The following is a 27931-nucleotide window of genomic DNA, read 5'->3' as shown; positions in this document are numbered from 1 at the left end:
ACAACAACAAAAAAAAAAAAAAAAACCCAACATTTGTTTCACAGGACTTTTAATGCTTCTTTTTCTTACTAAAATACAAAATGTTACAGATACTGGCAATGAATGATGAGGAGAGGAAAGGAGTCAATGCCCTTCAAGTGCCTCTTCCCCCTGGAATGGACAGAATCTTTATCCACTGCTTATTGGTCCGGGGTAAGGTGTGTGTAGATGGTCCCCAGAGAGGGGATTAGCTGCCCTTAGAATCTCCTTCTAATCCCAACTTCTCCCACCCTCTTACAAGGGAGGAGATCTCATTTCCCAGGTCTCTGCATACTTCCCATAAAGCTGCTTTTCTAGAATCTGCAGTAAATCCATTAAAAATGACTTCTAACGCTCCTTTTCCACCCCCTTCCCCAAATAAATTCACCATCTTCCTTACTTGCTTTTCCCTGGAAGACTTTCTTTCATGAGGCTAAAACTAGGCGCATCAGCTAGGGTTGGTCACTGGCTCTAGAACCATGGTGACCACCCCAAATTGGCGTTAAGACCCACATGTTTCATCTTCTGAGAATTAAATTGTGTTCCAAATAGGGGAGCTTTGCCTCCGGACTTAGGGTAAGATGACAGCCTCTGAAGCCCAAGAAGGGAGGACCAAGGGCCTTCTTGGAGGGCAAACACAGGGTAGAGCTGCAGGCAAAGAAATTCAATGAATTAATATTAGGGACCACTGTGAAAGAGGGCCATGTTCCATTCCCTGTCTTTCAGAAGATGAAAACTGACCTGGGCCAGTTTAAGAACTGTATGTATTATATATTACATATATATACATGTGTGTGTGTGTGTAAATTTAGGCATTTCTCAGTTACTGTCTTGGAAAATTAGTTTCCTGCCTAGGGCTTCCCCTACATCTATCTGTCTCTCTCTCTACTTGGGCAAAGGAGATTCAGGGAAAAAAGGAAAACAGAACAAAAAACCCAGGTAGTTCAGACCTTTGCCCAACTAACTACATAACCACATACTTTGATTCTTCCAACAACCTTGTTTTGGGAGAGAGATTAGAGATTTTAGGGCATAATGATGATCAGGGAGGGGAGTTAGGTGGAGTCACTCTGACCTTGAGAGACAAATTAAAAATGTTGATCCTTGACACCCTTTTCATCACTTTCATTAGGTCATTGGTCAGCTGTTTTCCAATATTGAGCTGGGGCAGATCCCTAATGAAATGTGGTATTGTCAGACCTATAATTCTCTGAGTTAATCAAAATATCCACTAAAGGTGTACCTGTCCAGGTCTAGCAGCACTGAAAGGTGGAGAGGTCATTGCCCTCACCTTTCCCAGGACACAATACTTAGCTGGTGAGGAAGTGGCAAAGGCCAGACCTGTACATTTCTCTACCCTCTTCACATCAATGGTTTAAACGGCTCAGAGGAAGCAGGGGGACTGCAAATGCTGGGATGTGAGGTTGAGGAGGAAGACTTCTGGAGGTCGATGAACAGGCCAGGGAAGTGGTGTCCCGTACTCTGACCACTGGGACATTTCTCAAATCAAGGTCACGGGTTGCTGAAGTATCTGCTCACCTCTCTCCCTTCCCCAGAATCATGACCAATTCCTCTTTGAGTAGGGAGAAGAGTCAGCCCCTAGGGCTAGTAGGGATTTCAAAATCAGAGACCAAATTATTTCAGAGAAGCAAATAAAATAAAATCAACACCAACAACAAATAACCCCCCCACCCCCTCACAGACAACAAAAATCCCGATTCCACAGAAATCTTCTTTCCTTTCCTTTCCAAGTATGTCCCACTGGCTTTGAGGGGGCCGAAGCACCCTCAGGAAATACCACATTTGCCTCATGCAAAGAAATGAGAACCCGGGCTAGGGCATTTGGTTTCTGTACAGGTGACTGAGTCGAATAGCACCTCGGCTAGCCAGGGAGGTGGGATGGGTGACATGGGATACACATAGCCAAAGGAGTACAGAGAAATGGTAAAATCTGAGAGCAAATCAGCCAACCCGAGAGCCCAGAGCTGGACCAGTGTGTGGTGGAGCTGGGTGGGGAGAGAGGGAGGCATTCAATAAATAGCTATCATGGAGGAAAGAATCTGGAAAGGGAACCGCGGGCCGGCCAGCGGCATAGGAGGGATTTTCCAGCTTTGGGGCACCTTCCAGGGCAGAGACATGCCTCCTATAATGGAACTAGGACTGGGAGTGCCCCCCATGCCCTTTGGTGGTTTCCAGGGCCGCCCAGGCTCTTGCCTTGGGGTTGGGACAGGGCCTTTGGCACTCCCAGCCAGGGCCAGAGCAGCAATGGGGTGGCTGACTCAGTCAAAGATGGGCGTCTGGACACAGACAGAAAAGGCTCATGGAGGGACTCGGGTTCACACGGGGACCAGGACATAAGAGTTACTCCCGCAGCTCCTGGGGATATAACGGAGCCCCTCCACCACTTCTCCAGCCATCCTACGGGGGCAGCTCTGGAGGCTCTGATAGGCAAACATGGCCACCCCAAGGCAAAAAAGGAAGCCCAGGAAGGCCAGCAGGCCGAAAGCCTGCCTTCGGGTTGCTGCCTGCGGAGAGTCCGGGATGGGCGTGATGGCCAGTTCTAGCCTTTGGGGATCAGCTGTGATGTGGGGAAGCGCCTCAGCTCTGGAAGGTAGGTTGGTTCTCCCAGACAACCCTGAACTCGGGCTTTCTGAGGCAGGGAGAGAGGCAGGGGAATGGCCCTCTGCGTTGTCTACAGCCAGCTTAGAGAAGGGGTTTGTGAGAGTGAAAACAGTACTCATCTCCTCACTAATAATGGGATTTTCAGTCGAAAAATCCCTTTCCTCCCCTGGCTCAGAGGGGTCCTTCAGCCTTCCCGAACCCTCCTCCCGGGGGTGAGACATAGCCGGAGTCTCCTCGGACATCTTCCCCGCAGCCAGGGAGCCCGAATCAGAACTCTCAGGAGGTGCAGTCATTGTGGCAGACAGAGCCTCCGTATTGGAAGTCTCAGTCCCCTGGGAGGCCAGCAGAGGACCTGGGCTGCTTCCCCCCACCAGGGAGGAGGTAGACCCCACCAGAAGAGGGCCGGGGAGTGACTCTGAAGAACCAGCTGGGCTGGTTGGCAGCCCTGGGGAGGTCTCCAAGGCCACCTCTTCCTCTGGGAAGACAGGAGTTGGGCTTGGGCTAGGACTGACACTCGTCGGGACAGGGGCACTGGTGGCTCCTGGAACCAGGAGAGTAGCCGGACCAGTGCTCCCTCCACCAGGGAGCTGCGTGGTTGGAGGCCCGTTCTCTCCCGTGAGTTTTTCAAACATGCCGCCATTCTCCTTTCCTGGGGCTTGTTTCTGAGCGGCGGCAGCAGCAGCAGAAACATTGTTCAGATACTGTATGGCTTCTCGGACCCATTTTTCATTTGGATCAGCACATAAGGTTCTGTTTTTAATAGTAATGAATCTGAAAGAGAAAAAGACAGCAATGTTGATTTCCAGGATGTCAATATTTGGAGGAAGGCCCCTAATTTGGAACACAGATATCTCATTATAAATTATGCAGCATGGCCTGATACAAAATGCTAGACTTGGTGCCAGGAGACCTGGGACCTGCTCCTGGTTCTAATACTTATTAAGGAGAGGTATCATGGCAGCACGGAGGGAGGACCAACCTTGGTTCCATTCCCACCTTTGACACAAAATGACTGTCACCCAAGCAAGGGCCCTAGCAAACCTCCTAAGACTAACTGTAGAGAAATTCCTGTCTGTATTGGTTCAACAATACAGTAGCCTCAACAGGCTTATATAGTAATGTTATAGTAATAGTATACTTATACTATTTATAGTTATAAATATGAATGTTATAGTAATGAAGTCATAGCTCTTGTGCCAAAAACAAAACAAAACCAAACTTGTTGGCTGTATGGCTCTGGGCAAATCATTCCCCTCTTTAAACCTGTTTTCCCATCTGTAAAATGGGATATCCTTTACCTATCTTTCAGGATAGAGGTGAGGAAAGCACTTAGAACAAGGAATTGTCCCTATTTATTTTTATTACTGTAATGGACGTGTTGAGGTTTGAGTAGCTCAGACAATTGGAACCGGATGTTTATGAGGTCCAGGCTTTGACCTTAGTTTTGGCCCACGGGCCCAGATGGTTCCTTTAACCTCCTCCAGCCATCATCACAAGTGCAAGCTCTTGGTCATAAGAAGTACCAAAGGAAAGGGTGTAGATGCCTCGGTGCAGCCTGCCCCCCTGCCCAAGCCTCTCCAAGACCTGGTGCTTGCGGTAGGGAGAGCAACCCAGCCGCAGAGGCTTGTGAGGGAGCCAAGACGGGGCTTGAGGCTTCTGAAGAGGGCAGCCCCTGTCCTTGCACTGGAGAGGGCTCCTGACACTCTCCTACAGCCTCCAGGCAGGGCCCTAAGCTTTTAGGTATTTGCCATTTTCTCAGACTCTGCCAGAGGCGCTTACATCTGGCCGTGGGAAAGCCTCCGTACCGTGGAGCTCTCGCTCTCGCCTCGTTTCTGGGTCTCTCCGTGTCCGTGCCCCGGAAGCGAGCAGCGGAGGGGGACAGTTAGGGAGATCAGGGTTTGAACGCGTGACCCCAGGCCAGGCGGGGGGAGGGGGAGGGCCAAGCGTTTGGGAAGCACTTGTTTGGAAGGGAGGGGCTGCTGAGGAAACTGAGGCAGCCAGAGTGACTAAGCGTCTGGCTGCAGCTGCGCTCCGGGCCGCACTCCGGCGCCCCCTAGCTTCTTTCTACTCTCGGCCGCAGCTCTCCCGCACATACACTCAAACAGCTGCGTCCTGCATCCTACCGGGCTGCCCATGGCCGAGAGAGAGCTCGCCCCTGGAAAGGCCCTCGCAGACCCGCGCCGGCGCCGGGCTCGTGCCGCGGGCCCTCCTCCCGCCCACCCTGCTCCTCTGGGGGGAGGGGTGGTCTGGCCTCTCCCCCTCCCCCCTCCCCCCTGCTATTATAACAAGCGGGAACGTCTGCAAAGAGCCCTCTGGGATGCGCACGTGTGTTCCCTTCTCACGGAAGGCTCCCGATGGTGTGACTGCCTGCCGGCGCTAACACGGCGAGACCGGGAGTGAGCCTGTGTGTATGTGCTGGGCGCGGGGGGGAGCTCGGACCAACGCCAGACCCAGGAAAAATAATGTCAAAGGCGGGAGTCCGCTCTGGTCCTGACCGCGCGCGCGCGGTCTCCCAGGCTTCTTGGCTGGCTCGGACCTCCTCTTGGGCCCCAGGCTCAGGATCACAAGTTGCTGCAGGCCCTCAGGTAATAACGGGATAACCTACTTACTATTCTGGGGAGCCGAGTGTCTCCAAACCCCTGGTGGAATGGCCATGTGAGACTTGATAAGGTCTTCACTTTAACAAAAATTTCCTAATAATAAAACACTTGCCCCAAGAATCCCCAGACTACTTCATACAGTTGGGCTTTTTTAAACCTACATTTGATTTAAGGGAGACATTCTAAATCTTAGGGATTTAAAAATTTTATTTTAAATTAAAAAAAATTTTAAATGGCAACTATTTCAACATTATTGGTTTCCTTTATAATCCTAAAAGTGTTATTTAAAAGCAAGATTGTGAGGAGACTTCACCAAACTGCTAAATAGGGGCTGTGCCCCTCCCCCCAAATGTTCAAGAATCCTTACTCTAAGAGTATGTATTACATATGGCTACCATGGAAACATGTTTTGCATGATTCACAAGTATAATTGACATCAAATTATTTACCTTTTCAAGAGGGGGTAGGAGTGGGCAGAAAGAGAGACATTGGAACTCAGAATTTTAAAAAATGATTGTTAAAAATTTTTTCTCACATAATTGGAAAATATCTAATGAAATAAATAAATAATTTTAAAGAAAAAGTTATATGTTGCAATTTTGGTGTTCACTTGCACTGGCTGCAGTTTCTTTACCTGGGAGTTCTCTATCTCAATTAAACCTAGTCCCTATCCCTATCCCTGGCTTTTATTTGATTTATGAACATAATAACTTTAGTCTGATGTTCTGTCTGGCTTTGGGCCCAGAATAAACAATCCTTGTCACTGTCGATGAGGCAGTAACAGTAGAATATTTTTGTTCAAACTATTAAATACTTACTTGAGATTTAAACAGAAAAAATAGGTGTGGGAGGGAGATCTAAAGCAACCACAGGCTGTAAGATTTGGCCCCAGGAGATTTGTTAGGGAACACTGGTAGGTAAGATGGGAATGAGCTGGAAATAGCTCAAGGCCCTATGACTCAAACCCATAGACCCTGACACTGAAATCTTCTATAAGTGTCGTCTCCTATTAAGCATGAGCTTATGCAGACTAGACTGTTTTGTTTTGCTATTGCACCCATTGCACTTAACATGGTGCTTTGCATATAGTAAGCTCTTAGTAGATTCTGTTTCATTCATTCTGTCCTTTTCTAGCCTGGTGTTCTGCTGGTACATACTTTCAGTCTCTCTGTCTCTTTTTGTCTCTGTCTCTCTTTCCCTTTCTCTCTCTCTCTCTTTCTGATGCAATTGGGGTTAAGTGATTTGCCCAGGGTCACACAGCTAGAAAGTGTTTAGTGTGTGAGGCCAAATTGAACTCAAGTCCTCCTGATTTTAGGGCTGGTGCTCTATCCACTGAGCCACCTCGCTGCCCCATATTCCCTTTTTTAAGAGACACTTTTTTTTGTGGGGGAGGCAGTTGGCACAGAGGATAAATTAGTGATTCTGGAGTCAGGAGAACCTGAATTCAATCTGACCTTACTAGCTGTGTGCCCCTAGGCACCTCAGTCAACCCTCATTGCCTTCTCCCACTCCAACAATGAATGATTTGGGGAGATTTGGTGGGGAAAAAATTTTTAAAAAACAAATTTGGTGGGAGTAGGGAGAAGAGTATTATGGGATGGGGGAGGCACACAAAGATGTTTCTTCACAGGTTAGTAGAAAGCTTAACACTCACTTTTATGTAGTTTGCCTAACTTTCTCTCAACACCCTCCAGGTTAATGATAATGACAATGAAAGGAAGCTTGTGATTCTTTTCCTTTTCCCAAGCCTGTAAGGCCTTCCCCACTCCTTATGAAAGCCTCTTCCAGTGAAAACAAAGTGGGACACTTCTTAGACTAGTGAGGAATTCAAGATGAATACATACACTTTTGTTCATGGTCAATGTGGGAATTTGTGTTGCTTAATTAAGAATATTTGTTACAAGGGTTTTCTTTTTTCTTTTTCCAAAATGAGGGGAGTAGGAGTACGAAGGAGACAAAATAAATGCTTTCAAATTGAAAAAATGAAATGCTTTTTAAAAGGTGGTTGGGGAGCAGATGGGAGAGAAGGTCCAGTTTCCTTGTCTATGAGGACTGTACCAGTTGACTGCTTGCTCCCAGGTGTCTTGTACAAGACAAATGGCTCCATCAGTTCTGTGGTGGGATAGAAACTTGGGAGAGTTTGTGGCTGATACCAGATCAAGACCCATGAGGAATCAGAGCCCACGCTGGGCCCTGGGACTTGGGCTCACTCTGGCAACCACATGCAGCCCGGATTCCATGCAGAAATGACCAGATCTCTCATTGTAAGCCGTCCACACAGCATACATGATTTCTCCCCGCTCACAGACAGAGCCAGCAGAGGCAGAATTTAAACCCTCATCCCTTACTCTTTTTAACAACAAGAGGATGACCTCTAGTTTTTCCCACAATGCTTTGGGACAAAATCACAGGGCCCTGACAGAAGAGCATGCTGGGATAATCAGGGACACCCCAAAGATTAATCAGCTGACCCTGGGGAGTTCCCTCCAATTCAGGTGCTCCATTTTTCTTTGGTAAGAGGCACTCCTTTCACAGGTAACTCTAAGGGGGATGAGAGGTACTTACATGACTGCTTGTACGCGGCAGGACGGTGCTGTCTGGGTATAGTTTTTTAACAAGCGGTTTTGTAACTGGCGTGTGCTTCTCAGTGGGGGGCACTCGTGGGTACACTTATTCATGCTAAAATGTTGTCCTAGGGCAATGAGAGTAACCAGAATCAGCAAAGTTTGCTCATACATCCATCTGGTGTTTCCTTTTCAGAATTTCAGCACATTTCCCAGCTCACCTCTCCCTTCTCCTCCTCCAACTCTCCCCCAGCATTAGGTTTGGAGTCCCAGACTTGGAAGACCCTTTAGAGACCAGCTAGGTCAGCCTGGCACCCCCTATTTACGAGATGAGAAAAGAGACCCAAAGAGGCTTGCAGCACAGTCACAAATAGGATAGACAGAAGGGCCAGGATTGCAACCCACTTTCCCTGATTTCAGACCCAGGTTCTTCCCCCTCTACTAATTGTTTACTTTTTTGAGCAGTAAGTTTTTATTTTTGATTTCTTGAAATATAGCTCTGAAGAGATAGCTTCAAAAAGCCCATTGTGTTTTAGATGAAGCTATTTGACTGGCTTTAAACCCAAATCAATTTGGCTTTCACTGAATGGCCCCAACCCTAGCCTCTGTGGCACATTGTTTGGATGGCTTAGAATGAGTATAAATAGATACTGTTTTCTGTTCTGGCATAAACCCTGCTGATCTTCCCTTCCCAGATGGATATCTTTCAGATGATAAATGGAGCCACCTTTTATCTCATCTCTTATTTAGCCCTTAGTCATTGAACAGCCAGGCCTCTGACAAACTGAGACTTAGGGAAGAAAGGTCAAAATCACCCCCTGTGTCCTGGGCCATCACCAGTCCTCTTGATCTTTGTCTTGCCACTGGACTTTGATGACTCTGAAGGAGAGAGCGAGGCTGATGACTTTGCCCAGCTCGTAAATTCAATTTATGTGTAAGGAAGACACCGCCCTTTTCAAGAATGAAGGATGAACAACAGCAACAGTTAGGAGGAGATCCCAGCTTAAAACCTAGTCTCAGATAAAATCACATATATGACTGACACTGGGCAAGTCACTTCACTTCTAGATGCTTCTCTTTCTTCATATAATTTCCCAGCTTCTTAAATTATGGCTCGTACTTCATAGAGTCTCACAACTGAATATAGGGTTGCAGAATTATGATTTATTATTAGTAAATGTTTGGTTTGCGTGCCTATTTTATGTAGCTATATATTTAGAATCATGTAAAATTTTCTCAGGCAAAAAAGGGTTGAAAGTAGAAAAAGAAACCTTGCCCTGGATGTCTAAGGCCCTCTTTCTGGATCTCGTGATCCTTATTTCAATTCCCTCCTCCTCTTCTTGATAGTGTCATTAATCACAGTTGTGCAGAGTCCATAGGTTAGCCAAATATTCAAAATGCCCTCCTATTTTATTGCCCTGCTTCTAGCCTCTTACTCCCACCCTCTGGATCCTTCTCTCCTCTTGGAATTCCCCTGATCTCTGCCCTTCTTTCCGAACTCCAGTCAGATAAGCTAGTTCCCTCACCAGCCCCTGTCCAAGTCCCTTCCCACACTGGGAGATCAGTTCTTACCTTGACTCAAAAGGCCTTTGGCAAGATTCACCTAGAGAGCTCCATTCTTATTTTCTGAGCCCCACTGTGCTCAGACTCATAGCATAAATGCTGATGTTTCATTCCTTAATATTTTTAAAGTAAACATTTTAAAGCACCAACTCTGTGCCAGATGCTGTGTTAAATTCTTTAAACATTATTATTTGATCCTCATAATGACCCTGGGGAGGGGATGCTGTTTTATCCCCCTTTTATGTTTGAGGAAACTGAGGAAGACAAGAGCTAAATGATTTGTCCAGAATGGAGTAGGGAGTAGATGCCTGAGGTGGAATTTGAACTCGGGTCATCCCACCTCTGGCTCAGGCTCTCTCCCCTGGGCCACTAGGCTGACAGTTTTCTCTTTCAATATTACTATTGCCCGCATCTCTAAATCTGACTTCAGCTCAAGCTCTAGCTTCTGCCCCATCCGCCTGGCTCCTAGCTCCTTCCCTCCTGAAATGACCTTGTATTTATCTCATACGCTGCCGTGTGGGTGCCGTCTCCTGGCAGAACGGGAGCTCCTTGAGGGAAGGATTGTACACCTGATTCTGAATCCCTGTTTCCCCACCGCCGTAGCCCGCAGGGGCTGGTGCGCTGGCGGCCCGACTGCCGGGCGGTTCCGGGCCTTCCCGCCAGCTCACTGCCCCGCCCCGGACCCCCGGGCTCGGGAGCTGGCCTTTCTAGGCCTGCTCCTGCTCGCGGACACCACGGATCAAACCCGACGGCTCGCACACACCTGTGTAACAGGCGCACGTGTGTACCTGCACACACATGAGGCCAGAGGGAAGGCGCACCCTTATTGCGGGGGCAGGGGGAATTTCCGAGTGAGGAAGCTGCCATTCTACCCAACGTGGGGGAGGGGCCCGAGTGACTTGCTTATGCTGGGCCATAGTATGTGGCAGGAGCAAGATTTGAACCCAGAGCTTCCTGATTCTCCACCCACTGTCACGCCAGAACTCGCAACAGGCGGACACACAAAGCCGTACGCGTCACCTCGGAGTTGGAAGGGGCTCAGAGACCGCCTCGCCCGGGTCTCAGAGCGCACACATGACGCGCTACAGTGGGGGGTGAAGGGCGCCACTCCCCAGGAGGCCGCCACGGGCCGGGCCGGGCACCCGACAGCCAAAGCCGGGGCTCCCAGAGGTAGGAACCCCCCCCCCCCCCAAGGACTTGCGCCTAGGACAGAGGTCGCCACGCTGCGTGTATTACTCGGAGAGCCTCTGAAACTCCAATACTACATGAGTGCCGTTTCCACAGTATTCCGTGGCTTATAAAGCAATTTAGAGCCGCTCTCTCGTGCGAGCCAACTCTCCTCGTCCTCCCGTTACAGATTGGGAAACTAAGGGTTAGGCTACATTACTCTGCCGGGCCACAGGAAGTGTTGGGGAAAGAATTCGGCCCGTTCCTGTCCCGATGCAGGCCCTGGGCTTTCTAACTGCACGCGAGGCACCGCTCTGCCTCGGCCCTCGGACAAAGGGAGCGGCCGGTCAGAAAAGGCAGGCGGCTTAGGCCGGCCCGTTCCGGAGAACACAGGGACGGAGAAGGCCGGAATGGCCGCGGGTATCGCGCAGCTAGCCCACGGTTTCTTATTAGCTGGCCGGAGACCTTGAGGTCTCTTACCCCAGATTAGAAAATAGACAAGTGCCTTTAACTGATGATCAGCTTCAGTTCTGAGAAAAATAATTGGTTCTCTCTTATATTAATGGCCAATTATTGACTCGGGGACTGAGGTTTTTCCTCTTCCTTTTCCTCATTTAGAAATCAGCCCCATCGATTATTCAGGCAGCCTTTGAAGTATAAGGTTCATAATGAGATGAAATCTTGGGCAAAACAGACCCAACTGGAAAACTCATATTTGTTCAAAAGGTAAAGAAATTTTGGTGTAGGCAAACTGATGGATTTGTGTTTTATTCAGGCAGGGCTGAGTAAAAGTGGATTTCCCCTTTGGTCTAGATTATCCTAGATGGGGGTAATATGGTTATAGATAAGTCTCTGATCAAGACTGAGTCAACAGTCATGTCTCTCCCCTAGATCCTTATTAGAATAAGCCCTCCTCTCTATATAATGTTCATTCTCTTATTGTTAACCAATCGTGTATACTCCATCACACACACCCACTTTTCCAATGACTTTCTAAGTATTGAAGGCTCCATGGCTTAGCTCTTTTTGATCACTGAGAGGAACAAATGAGCCCATTTTGTTGACTACTTGTTAGTCAACCAAAATGATTATAATTTACTCAGTAACTATCTTTCAGAAATTTTCAATGGCCACAGTATTTAAAATACAACCACTTTGGCCATTTTGAGTCAAATTGAGTCTCAGACCTTACTAGGTATGTGAATGGGAAAATGACTTCAACCTGCATGCCTCAGTTTCCTCATCTGTAAAATGAGTTGGGGAAGGAAATGGCAAACTACTCCAGTATCTCTGCCAAGAAAACCCCAAATGGAGTCATGAAGTGTAGGACATGACTAAAATAACTGAATAACCACAATATACAAAGTTATCTGTCACGTCTTTTGAGGATTTTTGCATGATTTTAACATAAGAATGGGAGACAGTTGTTGGAGAAGAGCCATTTATAGAGGCATTTTGTTTCCTGAATCAAAGGCTTAATTATAGCCAATAAATAATAAGAGTCATGGGGTTTCATATTCTCTATAGCTTTCAAACAATTGTGGAATTGCAAAGATGCAGTTTGCTCTGGACTGTCAGTGGCCAGAGCTTATTTGTTCCATTTTTCAAAGTCAGGAACCTGTAGTTTCCAGTTCTGCTTCTGACAGTTGCTAGCCCTGGGATTAAACCCTGGTAAGTCACTTAAATCGCTCAGCCTGTTTCCTAAGATGGGGACAATTATTGCACCTACCTCTTTGACCTATTGGGAATATCAAATGAGATCATACATATAAAGTACCTTGAAAGCTTCAAGACTCTCTATAAATGGGAGCTATGCTTCCTCTTTCCTGCAAGCCTACAACAGGGAGAATTCTGTCTGGTTCTCTGTATTTTCAGTTGCTATTTTAATCACTGAATGGGTGTGACCTTAGTCATCCTGAGACCTGTTGAAGACCTCAGCTTAAAAAGGCAAGGTCTCCCCCTGCATCCGGGGCCATGTCCAGTCATCCTGATCTATGTCTGGCCCTGGACCCAGGTGGCTCTAAAGGGAAAGGTGAAGCAGGTGACCTTATTCAGCCCTCGCTTCCTCAAATCCAATTCACTTGCATGATATGACATCACCTCCCTGATATCATGGTCCTCTTTGAAAATGAAGGACAAGCAACAATTTGTTCCATACCTTCATCAAGGATACTCTAGGTATGCATATGGATTGTATTCTTAAAATTTTGTACAATTGTATGCAATTCTTTTTTTGTTCCTTTTTTGATATTCAAATATTCATGTTTGTTTAACTTGATAGCAAAAAATTAAATGTATAGAAATGAGAAAGTAATAATTCAATTTACATTTACGAATATTCTCTCAGTTGACTTTTTTGAGGGGTAGAGGTGGGAATAATTAGGCTAAAGATTTTTTTCATTTTTTGGTTCCCTCCCTCTTTTATCTATATTCTGATAATCCATCTCTTATGCACAGGCTTCTGGTATATTTGGTCTAATTTGGGTATCTCCAATATCATTTCTACTTGCTCACATAGTACATCCATGGTTAGTGTGAGAGGTTGAATGTGATAGTTCTAACTTGGTGATAAAAGTTATAAAAAAAAAAAAAACAAACCTACACACACACACACACACACACACACACACACACACACACATTTTTCATTTTCCCCCCTTTTATTTGTTGTTCTTCCAGTTTAATCTTTAAATGCCCTTGAGAAGATTTTATTTAGTTGAGTCTCTTGTCAAGCTTTCTTTAAATTTGTTCTTTTTCCCTTTACTGCTTCTCACTATTTTATAAAATAATTCTGTTCAGAATCTTCCACTATGATACACTGTAAGATTTTACAAACAAATTGATTTTCTAAACTGGTGTTATTCTTGACTGCAATATTTCTCTGCTTGGCAAAGAGATCAAGGTACTTACTTGCTGAAGCAGTTTCTAGAAACTATTGGTCTCATTATGGCAACTGTTTTATACTTTTTTAAAATTCTGAACTTAAACACCCAAAAAGAGTATTTTCAAATACACACTAGAGCACAAAAAGGTATGTGAAACCATGCATGAATCTGTTTCATGTCATTTACTTTTTGAAAAAAGGCATATAATAAATTCTGCACTTTAAAAAAATGCCTGTAGTTCTATGTTTCTTTCTGAACTTCCATTCCTTTCTATACATTTAAAAAAAATATTTCTATGAACAACCAGCAGGATGATTTCAGAAAAGCCTGGAAAGACTTGCCATGAACAGATATTGTGAAGTGAGTAGAACCAAGAGAACATTGTACATGGCAACCAAGAAGATTATATAATGATCATTTCTGATAGATGTGGCTCTTTTCAACAATAAGATGATTCAGGCCAGTTCCAATGGTCTTGTGATGGATGGAGAGAGCCATCTGTACCCAGAGAGAGCACTGTGGGGACTGAGTGTAGATCATAACATGGTATTTTCACCTTTTTTGTTGTTTGCTTGCATTTTGTTTTCTTTCTTATTTTTCCCTTTTTGATCTGATTTTTCTTGTGCAGCATGATAATTGTGGAAATACATATAGAAGAATTGCATACATATGACATATTGGATTACCTGATGTCTAGGGGAAGAGATGTGAGGAAGGGAGAGAGAGAAGATTTAGAACACAAAGTTTTGCAAGGGTGTGTGTTGAAAACTATCTTTCCATATATTTTGAAAATGAAAAACTATTATTTTTTAAAATGAAAAAACATGTTTCAATGATCTTTTTTTGGTATTATGATTATTAAAACTTTCTGTCTCCCCAAGAGCTACTTCTCCTCCAATAAAAAAGAAAATAAAATTGTTCTGTAAGAAATGACCAGCAGGATGAATACAGAGAGATTTGGAGAGACTGATGAACTGATGCTAAGTGAAATGAGCAGAACCAGGAGATCATTATACACTTCAACAACAATATTGTAAGATGTATTCTGATGGAAGTGGATTTCTTTGACAAAGAGACCTAACTCAGTTTCAATTGATCAATGATGAACAGAAGCAGTTACACCCAAAGAAAGAACACTGGGAAATGAATGCAAACTATTTGCATTTTTGTTTTTCTTCCCGGGTTATTTTTACCTTCTGAATCCAATTCTCCCTGTGCAACAAGAGAACTGTTCGATTCTGCACACATATATTGTATCTAGGATATACTGCAACATATTTAACATATATAGGACTGTTTGCCATCTAGGGGAGGGAGTGGAGGGAGGGAGGGGAAAAACCAGAACAGAAGTGAGTGCAAGGGATAATGTTGTAAAAAAATTACCCTGGCATGGGTTCTGTCAATAAAAAGGTATTATTAAAAAAAAAAAAAAAAAAAGAAAGAAAGAAAATAAAGAAGAGAAGGGGAAGTGGAGGGTAGGAATCCATGCAAGAAAATTATGTCTCCCCTCCCCTGGGGGACTCTGTGCCTGGACCAAGGCTTTTGGATGAGGAGATGAAGTAGGGTCAGCCCTGCTGGGTGAACCTGGATCACTGGTATTTCTGTAGCTACTCCATCTCCTAGAGTTAAATCCATCTGGATCTCTGAGGTTCAAAGTCCTTGATCTCCAGGGCCTTCTATGGTATCATGCCAGGGGCCTGCGAGCCACTGGGAGCTGGGTGCTCTTAGTCTACACATTGAATATACTAGAAAGTTGCTGGAAGATGGAAATTTTAGGTTTTTACTGGGGTAGCTATTTAGGAACTGGAGAGGATGCCTCAGTACCAGCCAGCATCTTGGCCAGGAGTCTACAAGAGTTCTTTAGGAAATGGGCATAATGTCATTTTTAAAAATCCATTTCCCAACTTTTTATTATCAACAACTGGTTTAAATAGGCCAGCTGAACTTATTTTAAGTTCATGCCATTATTCTCATTTTCAGTGTTTCTAGCTTTGTATCACTTTGATCTTTGCTTTAAGAAGTCTGTTGCATAACCTTGAAGAACCAAGGGCTACTTTTACAAAGTGAGATCTTGTGGTGGCCCAGAAACTTGCAGAGAGGATTTTTCCACCGGACAGTGGGACTCAGATGTTATCGCCATTGGTCCAGCCAGTGCTCGTGTATATACATCTATGTGCATCTGTATACATATACCTGCACAGATATGCTGATCCATGTTCAAGCCTGTTCATGAACATCATCCCTTAACCCCTTACCCATCTACCTCAGTGCCTGCCATTTATTTCAACCATAGTTTAGTCCTCAAAAGTCTCCGCAAAGGAATAGAAGCATCCAGAGTCATCGATCACAGATCTGGGAGAGACCTTAGAGACCATCTAGCTTTACAAAGATGAAACTGAGGGCAAAAAATGCTAAATGATCTGTTTAGGGCCACATAGTAAAGAAATGTCTGTGGTAATGTTTGAGTTCTTATCTTCACGACCCAGTGTGCAGCACTCTGTCCACTACATCACACATAAAGGAGCCAGTGGAGTGTGGCTGAGGGCCAAAGGAGAGGTACAAAGTGCTAAGGCTGGGTCAGAGATGGGAAGATAACTTGTTCCTGTGTGGAAATCCCCTCTAAACCAACCTTAACTGGGTACCCAGCCTCTTCTTAGATAGCTCCTCTGAAAAGAGATTCACAGCCTACTGAGGCAGGCCGTTTCACTTTGGGATGGTTCTAATGCTTGAGAGGGAAGACAAAAATCTGTCTCCCTACAGCTCCATTCATTAATGGTTCCCAGTTCTGTCCTCTGGGGCCTAGTGGAACGCTGAGGCTCCCCCGGGCCACCTGCTCTGGTGTTGTGATTGGAGTGCTCTGGGAACAAATAGATTATTAAATAAGATATTTATGGAGAGTTAAACCAGTACTCTTGATTATTCTGTTTAGTGACAACAAAGATTCCCATGGGAAAGAGAATTTTCTATAGTCCTTCAGAGTTGCCATGAGTCAACAGATAGAGTGATGGATCTGGAGTTGGGGAAATCTGGATCCAAAACCTGCTACAGATACCAACTAAGTCATATGCAAATCATTTGATCTCTTTGATCCTCAGCTCTTCATGTATAAAATGAGGGGATTGGACTTATGACCTCTAAGGACTCTTTCAACTCTAAATCTACAATTCTGAAACCTGGGCACCCAAACCATCATCTCTGCCTCTGGTCAAAGCAGAAAATTCACACCCAGTGGCATCCTTTGAAAATATGTTCCTATTTTCCCTCCAGGCCATCCTGATATCTCCACCCTTTTTCTTAAAGATTTCCAGAAGCTCTGAGTTGGATCTGAAGTCACTACTATTGTCTACCTCTCTGGACCTTGAATCAGGAAGCCCTCCAATCCAGTCTCAGACATTTACTAGCTGTGTGATTATGGATAAATAACTAACTTCTGTCTACCTCAGTTTGCTCAATTGTAAAATTATTTAATAATAGGACCTATCTCCTAAGGTTGTACTGAAGATCAAAAGAGATAAACTGTAAAGCATTTGACACATAGTAGATACATATTATATGCTTTTCCATTTTTTCCTTCCTTTTCTTTCTCCTTTCCTTTCCTCTCCTTTCTCTTTTCCTCTCCTTTCTTTTACTCTCCTTTCTCTTTTCCTCTCCTTTCTCCTTTCTCTTTTCCTCTCTTTTCTCTTTTCCTCTTCTTTCTCCTTTCTCCTTCCTCCTTCCTCCTCCTCCTCCTTTTTCTCCTCCTCCTCTTCCTCCTTTTCCTCCTCCTCCCTTTCCTTTCCTTTCCTTTTCTTTTTCCTTTCCTTTCCTTTCCTTTCCTTTCCTTTCCTTTCCTTTCCTTTCCTTTCCTTTCCTTTCCTTTCCTTTCCTTTCCTTTCCTTTCCTTTCCTTTCCTTTCCTTTCCTTTCCTTTTCCTTTTCCTTTCCTTTTCTTTTTCCTTTCCTTTTCCTTTTCCTTTTCCTTTTTCCTTTCCTTTTCTTTTTCCTTTCCTTTTCCTTTCCTTTCTCTGTTATTCTTTCTTCTGTCATAGGGGACCATAAAGACCACTAACTAGTTCTATGCGGTAGAGAACCTCTGCCACTAACTTATCTCTTAACATTTCTGGGCTTTATCACCTCCGTTTGTACAGTGGAAGAGAGTGGATCAATGATCCCCCTAAGGACCATCTCAGCTTTAGTAGACCATATTCCCGGAGACTTTGGGAGTGTTGTGGCCCCAGGGTAGCCTCAGACCACTCCAGGCCATCCAGGTCTCTGCACTATCCCCACCCCATCCCCTCTCTATCTCTCCATTGTGATTTCCCCCCTTCTTGGAAACAGACAAGAAGAGCTTACAAAAAAGAGAAAGAGAAAGAAACTAAGACTTTTTTCCCTTTCTTTCCAGGGGAGTGAGTGGGAGTGAATGCGTCAGTGCTTGGGGAAAAAAAAGAATCCCTGTTCTGGACTTGTTTCTGCAGGTTTGTTATATAATGCAGTTGAGCCTCTAGCTCTACCATAGAGAAAGAAAAGCAACCACTTCGGGGAACTGACGACTCTCACTTTCATAAGCAGGATATGACAGGCCCAGAGCCCAGAGTGGAAGACCACCCCCACCCCTCCCCTCACCCCACCCCAGCCTCTCCCTCTGCACCTGAGCTTCTCACTGCCAGGCTGCTGTGGTTTCAGGGCTCCCTCAGAGGCCTTGGCTGCCCCAGAGAAAAGATTCACAGAACAAATGCTATAAACACCCTAAGGACCATCTAGCTCAGTCCTCTCAATGTGTGGTGGTAAAAGTGCCAGGATTTGGAGCCAGGTTTGACTGGGGGTTGATTGTGATTCTGGTTTTTAATTTCCTGTAAAATTAAAGGGGGGTGGGGATGGACTATTAGATGACCCCTATGGTCATCTATGGTTATGATGGCCTAATCTATGGTCCTTAACTTACCCAGGAGGAAAGCTGAGGACCAGCTTTACTACCCCGTGGGCACTGATTGAATTGGCAGCACAATCCTGACTCCTACTCTTGCCATCACAGGAAAACACCAGCTCTCTCAGGCTCCCTCTGTCCAAATGATCACATTGGGTTATGGGACCCAGTTTTGAATTTAAAGAAATGGATTTCTGAGCATCTCAATGCAGGCCCCCCTCCCAATTCTGGGTGATGCTCGGCAGCAGCTTCATTCTCCATCCAGCTGCCCTTTGCCTTAGATCGGGGGTAGAAGGGGATGGGGGGGGAAGTAGGGAATGGGGAGGGGGGAGGGAATCCATACCTCTACCAAGAGGTAGGAAAGAGAGCCCCTAGGGACTCGACTCCTCCTTACTTTGTAACACAGGAAGAAAATCATGTATCTTTTGCCATATAGAGTAGATACCCTCTTGCTCTTGTCTGCAACGATAATAAAATCCCATTCCAGTTTTCTGTGGCACCTCTACTTGAATTTGATGAGATAGGTTTTGATAATTTATTGCCATTTTAGAGAAAGGAAAGCTGAGGTTCAAAAAAAGATAGGGCTTTGCCCCAGATGGAATAAGGAGTGAATGGTAGAGCCATGCCTTTCAATGCTGCCTCTGAAAATGTACAACCACAGGTCAGCTGTCTGAACGTTAGCTTTCTCAACTGTGAAATGAGGGGACTGACCTCAATGGCCTCTAATATCCTTTCCAGCTTTGAATTTATGAACCTATGATGAGAACCCAGGTCTTCTGACAATCTGGCCTAACCTCTTTTCATATTACATTTTCTCCATGTTTCCATAGAGGAGAATTGGTCCAGAATTATCCTCAGTCTAGATTTTCTGGGTTTCTTCCATCTCTACTCACACAGATTTCTCCCACCCCCTCAGCAAGTTAAAAAAAGCCCCAAGGTAATCTGAAAGATTCTGATACCAGAAATTATTATTTTTAAAATTTTTGTTATTTTAAAAAATATTTTATTATTTTTTACTAGGACTTAAGTAGCACTCATTCTACAACCAGGAAGAAAAACCATCCTTTCTATGAAATGAATCCTCTTAGCTCCAATTACCAACAACTTCCTCCCTCTTCAAAAAAAAATTTTTTTTTATTATTAAGTAATAATAATAGTAAAAGGCAAAAAGTAAAAGTAAAAAAAAAAAAATAGACCCAGACTGAGACTCATGATTCCCTCTAGCTTTCTAGTCCTTTCCATCTCAGCCTCTTCCTTTGTAAGGAAATGCCTGAATGTTGTGTTTTCTGAAGAAGGCAGTGCTTGTATGTGTATGTTGCAGCTTTCCCATTTAAGCCTGGTTCCCTCAAAAGGCCTTTTGGGTGAGCCTCTGTCTACTTTCAGGAGACTCTGGTTTTGAAGACTAAAGTATTGAAGTTAATGGCACTATATAACTGAGGGAGGTGACCCTGATCTCTTAGGAGTCCTTTGTTCGATACAATCAATATATTTTAATCATAGCAGCATAATTTATAAGATTTAGAGCTGGAAGGCCCTTAAGAAACAAAAAGAGGTCCAGCGTGGAGAAGTAACTTGCTTGAGATCACAAAGACAGGAAGTAACAGTATTACTATTTGAACTCAGGTCTTCTGTCTCCAAAGACAGGGCTACTATGTCCTGGCCTGAGGAAGGACATTTGCTAGAGTGCTTCCCTAGGCAGGTGTGAAGAATGGAGCCAATGGCATCCTAAAGGGTCAGAGGGGATAGGTCTACTCCAATTGATGGATTCCTGGCTCTGGTTATTTTTTGATGAAAAGACCTAAAAATGGAATGGGCACCATATCAAAGGCAAGAGCTGTCTAGTTCCAAAGCACCAAATCCAAAAATTACACAGATTTCAGGAAAACTTAAGCAGGAGCAGTTAGATATTAACCCAATTAACCTCTCTGGACTTCCCAGTGAAAGATATTTTACAAGAAATCCCTCCCTCTCCCAGCCCCCATTCAGACTAGTCCCTCCAAGGAGCTGCCCCTCCCCCCCAGCTACCTTGCAATGCAGAAGCCATTGCCCTTCTCCTTTGCAGGTGTTGGTCACCTCTTCAGAACTACCTGCCCCCGAAGTATTCAGACAACTAGGGTGGGCCATCTTGAACCCCCAACCTAATCTAATAAACGCAGCATTGTCCTTCATCTGCCCTCCCCCCACCCTTAATCTCTGCCGTTCAGCTTTGAGACAGAGTGGAAGGGATGGAAAGCTTCCTGGTTGGAGACCTGGGAGACCCGAGTTCTAGTCATCCCTGCCCCTGCCTTCCTTACCCGTGCCCTGTGACTTCCTTCCCCCTTCCTCAGGGTCTGTTTCCTCTCTGTAAATTGAGGAGGTTAGAACCAGATGCTGAGATCCCTTACAGCTGCCATTCTGCCAGTGACATTCGCAGAGGACTCATCCTAATGAATCCTCCATTCTGGGCAGCTAGGCCCCTTTTGGCTTCTCCCTAACACATATTCCAAGAATTAGGGCAGTAGCACATTGCTTCCCTGCCTACCGGCTTCCCTGTAAAATGCCCCTCGTCCCTATTTCTGAGGAGGGACAGGGGAGGGGGAGGATGCCGAGCTATCTCCCGGCACCCCGATCCCCAGTAGTCCCATCTTAGGGATAAACGGCTTGGGACCAACAAAGTTACTGATGTTATGGGAGAGGGTCAGGACCCTGGGTCCGACGGTCCTCCTCCCACGGAAGGAGACCCGCCGGGGAGCGCAGCCTCCAGGGAAGGAGGAGCGGGGCCGGACTTGCGGTTCCCGGCCTCTGGGAGTCCCCCCACTCACCTGCCAGCAGGGACATCAGGTGTCCGAGCACCATCAGGCGGAGCAGCATCGCGGGGAGCCAGGACCCCATGGTACCCAGCACTGCAGACGCGGAGGTGCCGGGGAGGGCGAGCTAGGAGCGGGCTCCGACCACGTCCGTCTTCTCCTCTCCCGCAGCTTCTAAATGCCGCCCCCGGGCCTCTGGCGCAGCCTCTCCCGCGAATCCCGGGCTCCCCAGCTAGCTCCGACTTTTGCAATCGCTGTCACTGGAGTCTGTCTCTCTCCCCCTCTTTGCCTCTCTCCCTCCTCGCCCCCCAGCCTGGTGGGAGGAGAAAGGCAGGGAAATGGAGCGCCCCTCTTGCCAGAGATTTATCAGGATGTTGCCAAGTAACACTCGGGGAAGAGAGCTTCAGTTCAGCTCCCGCAGCATCGGAGGAGGGAGCCGAAGGTGAAACCGGGGATCATTCCCAGCCCACTGCTTTCCCCCTCCCGCTCACCCCTCCCAGTCCATTGGTTCTTTAAATAAACATTCCCTGCTGTCGAGAGTGAATTCCAACCACGTGCTCCTTCCTTCTCACCAACAGAATGGTTTCTTTCCTTTTCCTGTTCCTTGGTTCCTCGAGGATGTTCCATTCATTGCTTTTGCAAAGTAGTCTCAAGTGGACTTCATCCCAGAGGTTTCGGATTCGATTTACAGAACATAGAAAGTCAGACCTGGAAATTATCCCAGAGCTTAGAATGTCAACGCTGGAAGGGGCCTTAAAACATGGAATAATGTCAGAGTCAGAAAGGACCTTAGAACATATAATGGCAGAGCTGAGATTGTAAACTGGTAAAGAGGGAAGAGACTTCAAAGCTCACCTAGACTGGCCTAGCCTTCTTATTTTACATTTGGAGAAACTGAGGTCTGGGAAAAGGAAAAGACATCCTTTGTGTGTGTGTGTGTGTATAAATACACACACACACACTACTAGTAGGAGTAGTTGAAAGTTGAACTGGATCTCCTCTCAAACCCCACTCACTGTTCTTTTTATCATACCACATTGTACTGTGTAGAAACATTTCATATAGGACCCTAGGGTCTGGGGTTGAGAAGGGAAGAAAAAGCTCAGAAAGGAAGATGGAAGGGGCTAAAGATAGACTTCACTGACTTTCCAGTTTTGTGAGGGCGAAGGTCATCCATTGCCTTGGTCTTACAGAGGGGCCTCTAAGCTCATTATTGTTTTTGGCCCTCTTTTAACCCTTTTCTACTGAACACATTTCTTCCTTTTCTGTTTCCTTTTCTCATACCCTCTCATTCTTTTTTTTTTCCTTCTTTTTTTTTGGTGTACTGCTTTAATTTCCTCTTTGCCCCCCCACCCAGTCAACAGAGACATTTCTAGTTCAAAGGCCTCAAACCAAGCTAATGAGGTCACCCATTTCTGCACTGAACTATTTCACTTTGATCACAATCAAACTATCCTTATGGATTGACTGTAGTTATGGTAGTTTTAAAAATTTCCATTTACCCCTTCTGTAACTTTTGGCTAATATTACCCTTACTTGGCCAAAGCAATGGGATTTTAAAATTTACTTACAGTTTTTCCCCTTTTTTTTAATTATAGCTTTTTATTTAAGATGTATGCATAGGTAATTTTTTCAGCATTGACACTTGCAAATCCTTTTGTTCCAACTTTTTCCCTTCTTCCCCCACCCCTTCCCCAAGATGGCAGATTGACCAATACATGTTAAATATGTTAAAGTATATTTACTTACAATTTTAAATATTCCTTAGATAAGAAGCTAAAAGAAGAATCTCATCTGTCCTTAATTCCTTTTGTTGTTCAGTCATTTTTTAGTTATGTTCCACTTTTAATGACCTCATGTGGAGTTTTCTTATAAAAGAATTGGAGTGGTTTGCCATTTCTTTAGCTCAAGTTACAGATGAGGAAACTAAGTCAAACAGGATTAAATCTGAGGCCAAATTGAACAAATTGAGCTGTAGACCCAGTGTTTTATTCACCCTGCTTCCTGGCTGATCTATCCTGACTCCTTGGTGTCTTCCTCCTCAATCAGTCTATTTGTCAAACTTCTAAATATAGTTTAATATGTAATTTAAATTAGTTTTATCTATAGAACTTATTTGATGAAGTTTATTTCCTTAGGGGATATATAAGATCATGACTATTTAAGTTTATTTAATTTTTATGACATTGAAGGAGGCATGGGATTATGGATCTATGTTGTCTTTAATTTTTATAGACTAAGACTGCGCAAGATAGCAAGCAATACGCAAAAGGATTATTTCTTTGTCACTGACATGATTTTGCTTATAACAAACTTTGTAAGAATACTTTTTCTCTAAAACCTAACCTTTGACTACAAAAATAACACCTTTGTAAAGTTTACATTGTGGAAATGTATTTAGGTAGCAGTTACCACATGAATTCAGAGAGGATATATTTCTCCCATTGTATTCTGTAGAAACTTTTGATCCACTTACCTTGGAACAACTTTCCTGGAAGTCATAACAGCCCATCCCTTTCATGATGAGGATCCTGCCCTACTACCTAAAAGTTACCTAATTAGCATATTAATACTCAAGCTCCACAACCCTTCTCTCCCTCCCCACACACTTTAGGTGTAGAACTCTTTGACTAGAGCTCCAGGCTCCGCAGAGAGTCTAGTAAGAATGGCACTGTGGTTAACTTGACAGCGGAGACGCAAACCCATCTCACTCAGCGTTATCCCCTAGCTGAACAAGCTTTTCATGCTACTCCGGCCTTTGAGTGTTTTATTCCATTACAACTCCAAACTAGAACAACGACCCCGGATCGGACCTGACCCACAACAGGGGATAATAACCTCTGCCCTGTCGGGTGTTGCATAATCTCGTGAGATGATGGGTGTGAAAGCCCCCATTATGGGCTTTGAAGTGGAAACCACGTGGGGTGAACTCTCGTTGTCAAAATCAGGCCCCGTATTGTAGCTCTGCTGGGGAGATGGAAGAAGGGCAAGCGCAGAAGCTCTGCCGGAGAGCGCGTCGTGGGACTCCGAGCAGGTGTTCCTCGATGGTGGCCACGTGCACAGCCCAGCTGGGCTGACGGGCTGCCAGAAACCCCGTTTCAGGTCTTCTTGAGGCTAGAGCTTCCCACAAGAGCTGCCAACCTCAACCTCCGCTGCAGGGCGCGAGGGGTTTCCCACCGGCTCAGACAGCGGGACAGAAACCACGGCGGGGAAGGAGCGTGGTGCTCAGCTGCCCACAGCCCTTGCCTCGAAGGAGGGACAGTTTGCAGTGGGGAAGGGCCCTGGGGGGAGTGCTTTATGAAAGACTGAATTTCTCAGGTGAAGACTGCTTACTTGCATGTAACAGCTTCTGGGGGTCTGTATACTCTGAATAAGTCTAGAAAATTCTGTCAAACGAATTTTTCAGCGGAACTGCCTATGTGCAAGTGGCGAATTCCCGGCACCCTGGATCTGAATTCAGATTCCCAGGTCTGAATCTCCCCCCCAAAAAACAAAACAAAACAAAACAAAACAAAACAAAAACCAACAAAATCCCTGCCCTGTGTGCCTTCTGAGGTTGTGGGGAGGAAACAAGATACCTGACCAGAGGATCTGGAAACTATCTTAAACTGTCAGATCCAACTGCTCACCCGTATTATCCACATTTTACAGAGAGGGAAATCAATCAACAAATGTTTATTAATCGCTGACAAGGCAGGCTCTGCCTTTGGGGAGCTTACATTCCGGGAGGGGACGACATGTGCAGAAACGTCTAGGTTCTTTTGTGGAAAAGTTACATGGGACAACCCCTTACTGTAACAGTATTAGGGGCAGCCAGATGGGGCAAGGGGTTGGAGTCTGGAGGACCTGAGGTCAAATTCGACCTTAGATACTTAGCTGTCACCTAGCTAGGCAAGTCACTTAACCCCAATTGCTCCAGGTGTGGGGGGGTATGTGAATAGGACTACTCTTCCTTTGTAATAGAGCTGCACACATCAGCATCCCTTAAAGGTCACGCCTTTGCCTGCTACTTGCCTCATTTCTATATTTAATCTTATCATTCTGACTCTAGGATAAACCAGAGACAAATTTATATATTCTATCATTAATTAGTAACATTCCAACATCTCTCAATCAAATAAGCTCAGAACTCTTATTTTAGGAAATTATTTAACAAACCAAAGAAACTGCCTTTCTTAATAATAGTTACTCATATAATCTAGACATTAAATTCTTTAATCCTCTAGAAATAAATATGTATTAAAGTTATTAAGCATATTATTTTTACCTTCTTTCTATATCCAATTTTTTTGTGTAACAAGATAACTGTAGAAATATGTATACATATAGTGCATTTAACATATACTTTAACATATTTAATATGTATGGAACTACCTTCCATCTGGGGAGGGGGTGGGGGTTAGGAGGGGAAAAGTTGGTTTTTGCAAAAGTTAATGTTGAAAAATTATCCATGCATATGTTTTGTCAATAAAAAGCTGTAATAAGTTACTAAGCATATAATTTATTAATAATGAAAACAATAATAAAACAGATATGTGGATAATTATTCATAATATTTTAACTGTGAGAATGATCATATCCCTTCATCTCAAACTTTTACTGTAATGGCCAGTGACTTCTCATTACTTCTAAAAATATAGTCCTATACCATTTAGTTCATATTCTTTAAGAAAAAAACATTTGAGACAGTTCTAACAAGAAAGAAGTTTCTCTTACTTTCTTTTTTCCTATAATAATAGTTAGCATTTATATATACTTTAAAGTTTGCAAAGAACTTTGCAAATATTATCTCATTGTATCCTCACAACAACTCTGAGAGATACTGCTATTGTTGTTTCCATTTTAAAGATGAGGAAACTTGAGGCAATTAGAGATTAAGTTAAATTAGAGATTAAGTACCTGAGGCTAGTTTTTAATTCAGGTATTTATTAGAGATATTAGATCTTTTGTCTCTAATACCTATATTCTTCTTAGTTTGTCTACAAATTTTCATAAATCAGAGCCAAATTTAAACACATTCTCCCTGATTCCATAGGGAGAAGAAATATCTCATGAAATGACAGCACTACCCTTAATTCCTACATTTTATTTCATAAATATACAGAAATGGTTTCTATGGTTTCTTTTTTTTTTCTTTTTTCTTTTTTTATTATAATAACTTTTTATTGACAGAACCCATGCCAGGGTAATTTTTTACAACATTATCCCTTGCACTCACTTCTGTTCCAATTTTTCCCCTCCTTCCTTCTACCCCCCTCCCCCAGATGGCAAGCAGAACTATATATGTTAAGTATGTCACAGTATATCCTAGATACAATATATGTGTGCAGAACCGAACAGTTCTCTTGTTGCACAGGGAGAATTGGATTCAGAAGGTATAAATAATCTGGGAAGAAAAACAAAAATGCAAACAGTTTACATTCATTTCCCAATGTTCTTTCTTTGGGTGTAGCTGCTTCTGTCCATCATTGATCAATTGAAACTGAGTTAGGTCTCTTTGTCAAAGAAATCCACTTCTATCAGAATACATCCTCATACAGTATCGTTGTCAAAGTCTATAATGATCTCCTGGTTCTGCTCATTTCACTCAGCATCAGTTCATGTAAGTCTCTCCAAGCCTCTCTGTTTTCATCCTGCTGGTCATTTCTTACAGAACAATAATATTCCATAACATTCATATACCACAATTTACCCAGCCATTCTCCAATTGATGGGCATCCATTCATTTTCCAGTTTCTAGCCACTACAAACAGGGTTGCCACAAACATATTGGCACATACAGGTCCCTTTCTCTTCTTTAGTATTTCTTTGGGGTATAAGCCCAGTAGTAGCACTGCTGGATCAAAGGGTATGCACAGTTTGATAATTTTTTGGGCGTAATTCCAGATGGCTCTCCAGAATGGTTGGATTTGTTCACAACTCCACCAGCAATGCATCAGTATCCCCAGTTTTCCCGCATCCCCTCCAACATTCATCATTATTTTTTCCTGTCATCTTAGCCAATCTGACAGGTGTGTAGTGGTATCTCAGAGTTGTCTTAATTTGCATTTCTCTGATCAATAATGATTTGGAACACTCTTTCATGTGAGTGGTAATAGTTTCAATTTCATCATCTGAAAATTGTCTGTTCATATCCTTTGACCATTTATCATTTGGAGAATGGCTTGATTTCTTATAAATTAGAGTCAATTCTCTATATATTTTGGAAATGAGGCCTTTATCAGAACCTTTAACTGTGAAGATGTTTTCCAAGTTTGTTACTTGCCTTCTAATCTTGTTTGCATTATTTTTGTTTGTACAAAGGCTTTTTAATTTGATATAATCAAAATTTTCTATTTTGTGATCATTAATGGTCTCTAGTTCATCTTTGGTCACAAATTTCTTTCTCCTCCACAAGTCTGAGAGATAAACTATCCTATGTTCCTCTTAATTTATTTATAATCTTGTTCTTTATGCCTAAATCATGAACCCATTTTGATCTTATCTTGGTATACGGTGTTAAGTGTGGGTCCATGCTTAATTTCTACCATATTAATTTCCAGTTATCCCAGCAGTTTTTGTCAAATAATGAATTCTTATCCCCAAAATTAGGATCTTTGGGTTTGTCAAACACTAGATTGCTATAGTTGACTATTCTGTCTTGTTAATCTAACTATTCCACTGATCAGCTAATCTATTTCTTAGCCAATACCAAATGGTTTTGGTGACTGCTGCTTTATAATATAGTTTTAGAGCAGGTACAGCTAGGCCATCTTCATTTGATTTTTTTTCATTAATTCCCTTGAGATTCTCGATCTTTTATTTTATACATATGAATTTTGTTG

At 44.0% G+C, this 27931-nt stretch overlaps 1 protein-coding gene across 1 annotated transcript; it reads right to left on the bottom strand.

Annotated features, from left to right (window-relative positions):
* Nucleotides 1-32: 32 nt before the first annotated feature.
* Nucleotides 33-21300, bottom strand: CX3CL1 (C-X3-C motif chemokine ligand 1). The gene is made up of 3 exons (XM_051979903.1): nucleotides 21123-21300; nucleotides 7806-7932; nucleotides 33-3411 (listed from the first exon to the last, which is right to left on the bottom strand). The coding sequence occupies exons 1-3, from the start codon at nucleotides 21190-21192 to the stop codon at nucleotides 2355-2357; spliced, it is 1254 nt and encodes a 417-aa protein (XP_051835863.1). The 5' UTR covers nucleotides 21193-21300; the 3' UTR covers nucleotides 33-2354.
* Between the last annotated feature and the right edge of the window lie 6631 nt (nucleotides 21301-27931).

The sequence above is a fragment of the Antechinus flavipes genome, chromosome 2 (genome assembly GCF_016432865.1).
Source record: "Antechinus flavipes isolate AdamAnt ecotype Samford, QLD, Australia chromosome 2, AdamAnt_v2, whole genome shotgun sequence".
Classification (NCBI taxonomy): domain Eukaryota; kingdom Metazoa; phylum Chordata; class Mammalia; order Dasyuromorphia; family Dasyuridae; genus Antechinus; species Antechinus flavipes.
Note: the sequence above shows the minus strand (reverse complement) of the source record. Positions and strands in the feature narration are given on the sequence as shown.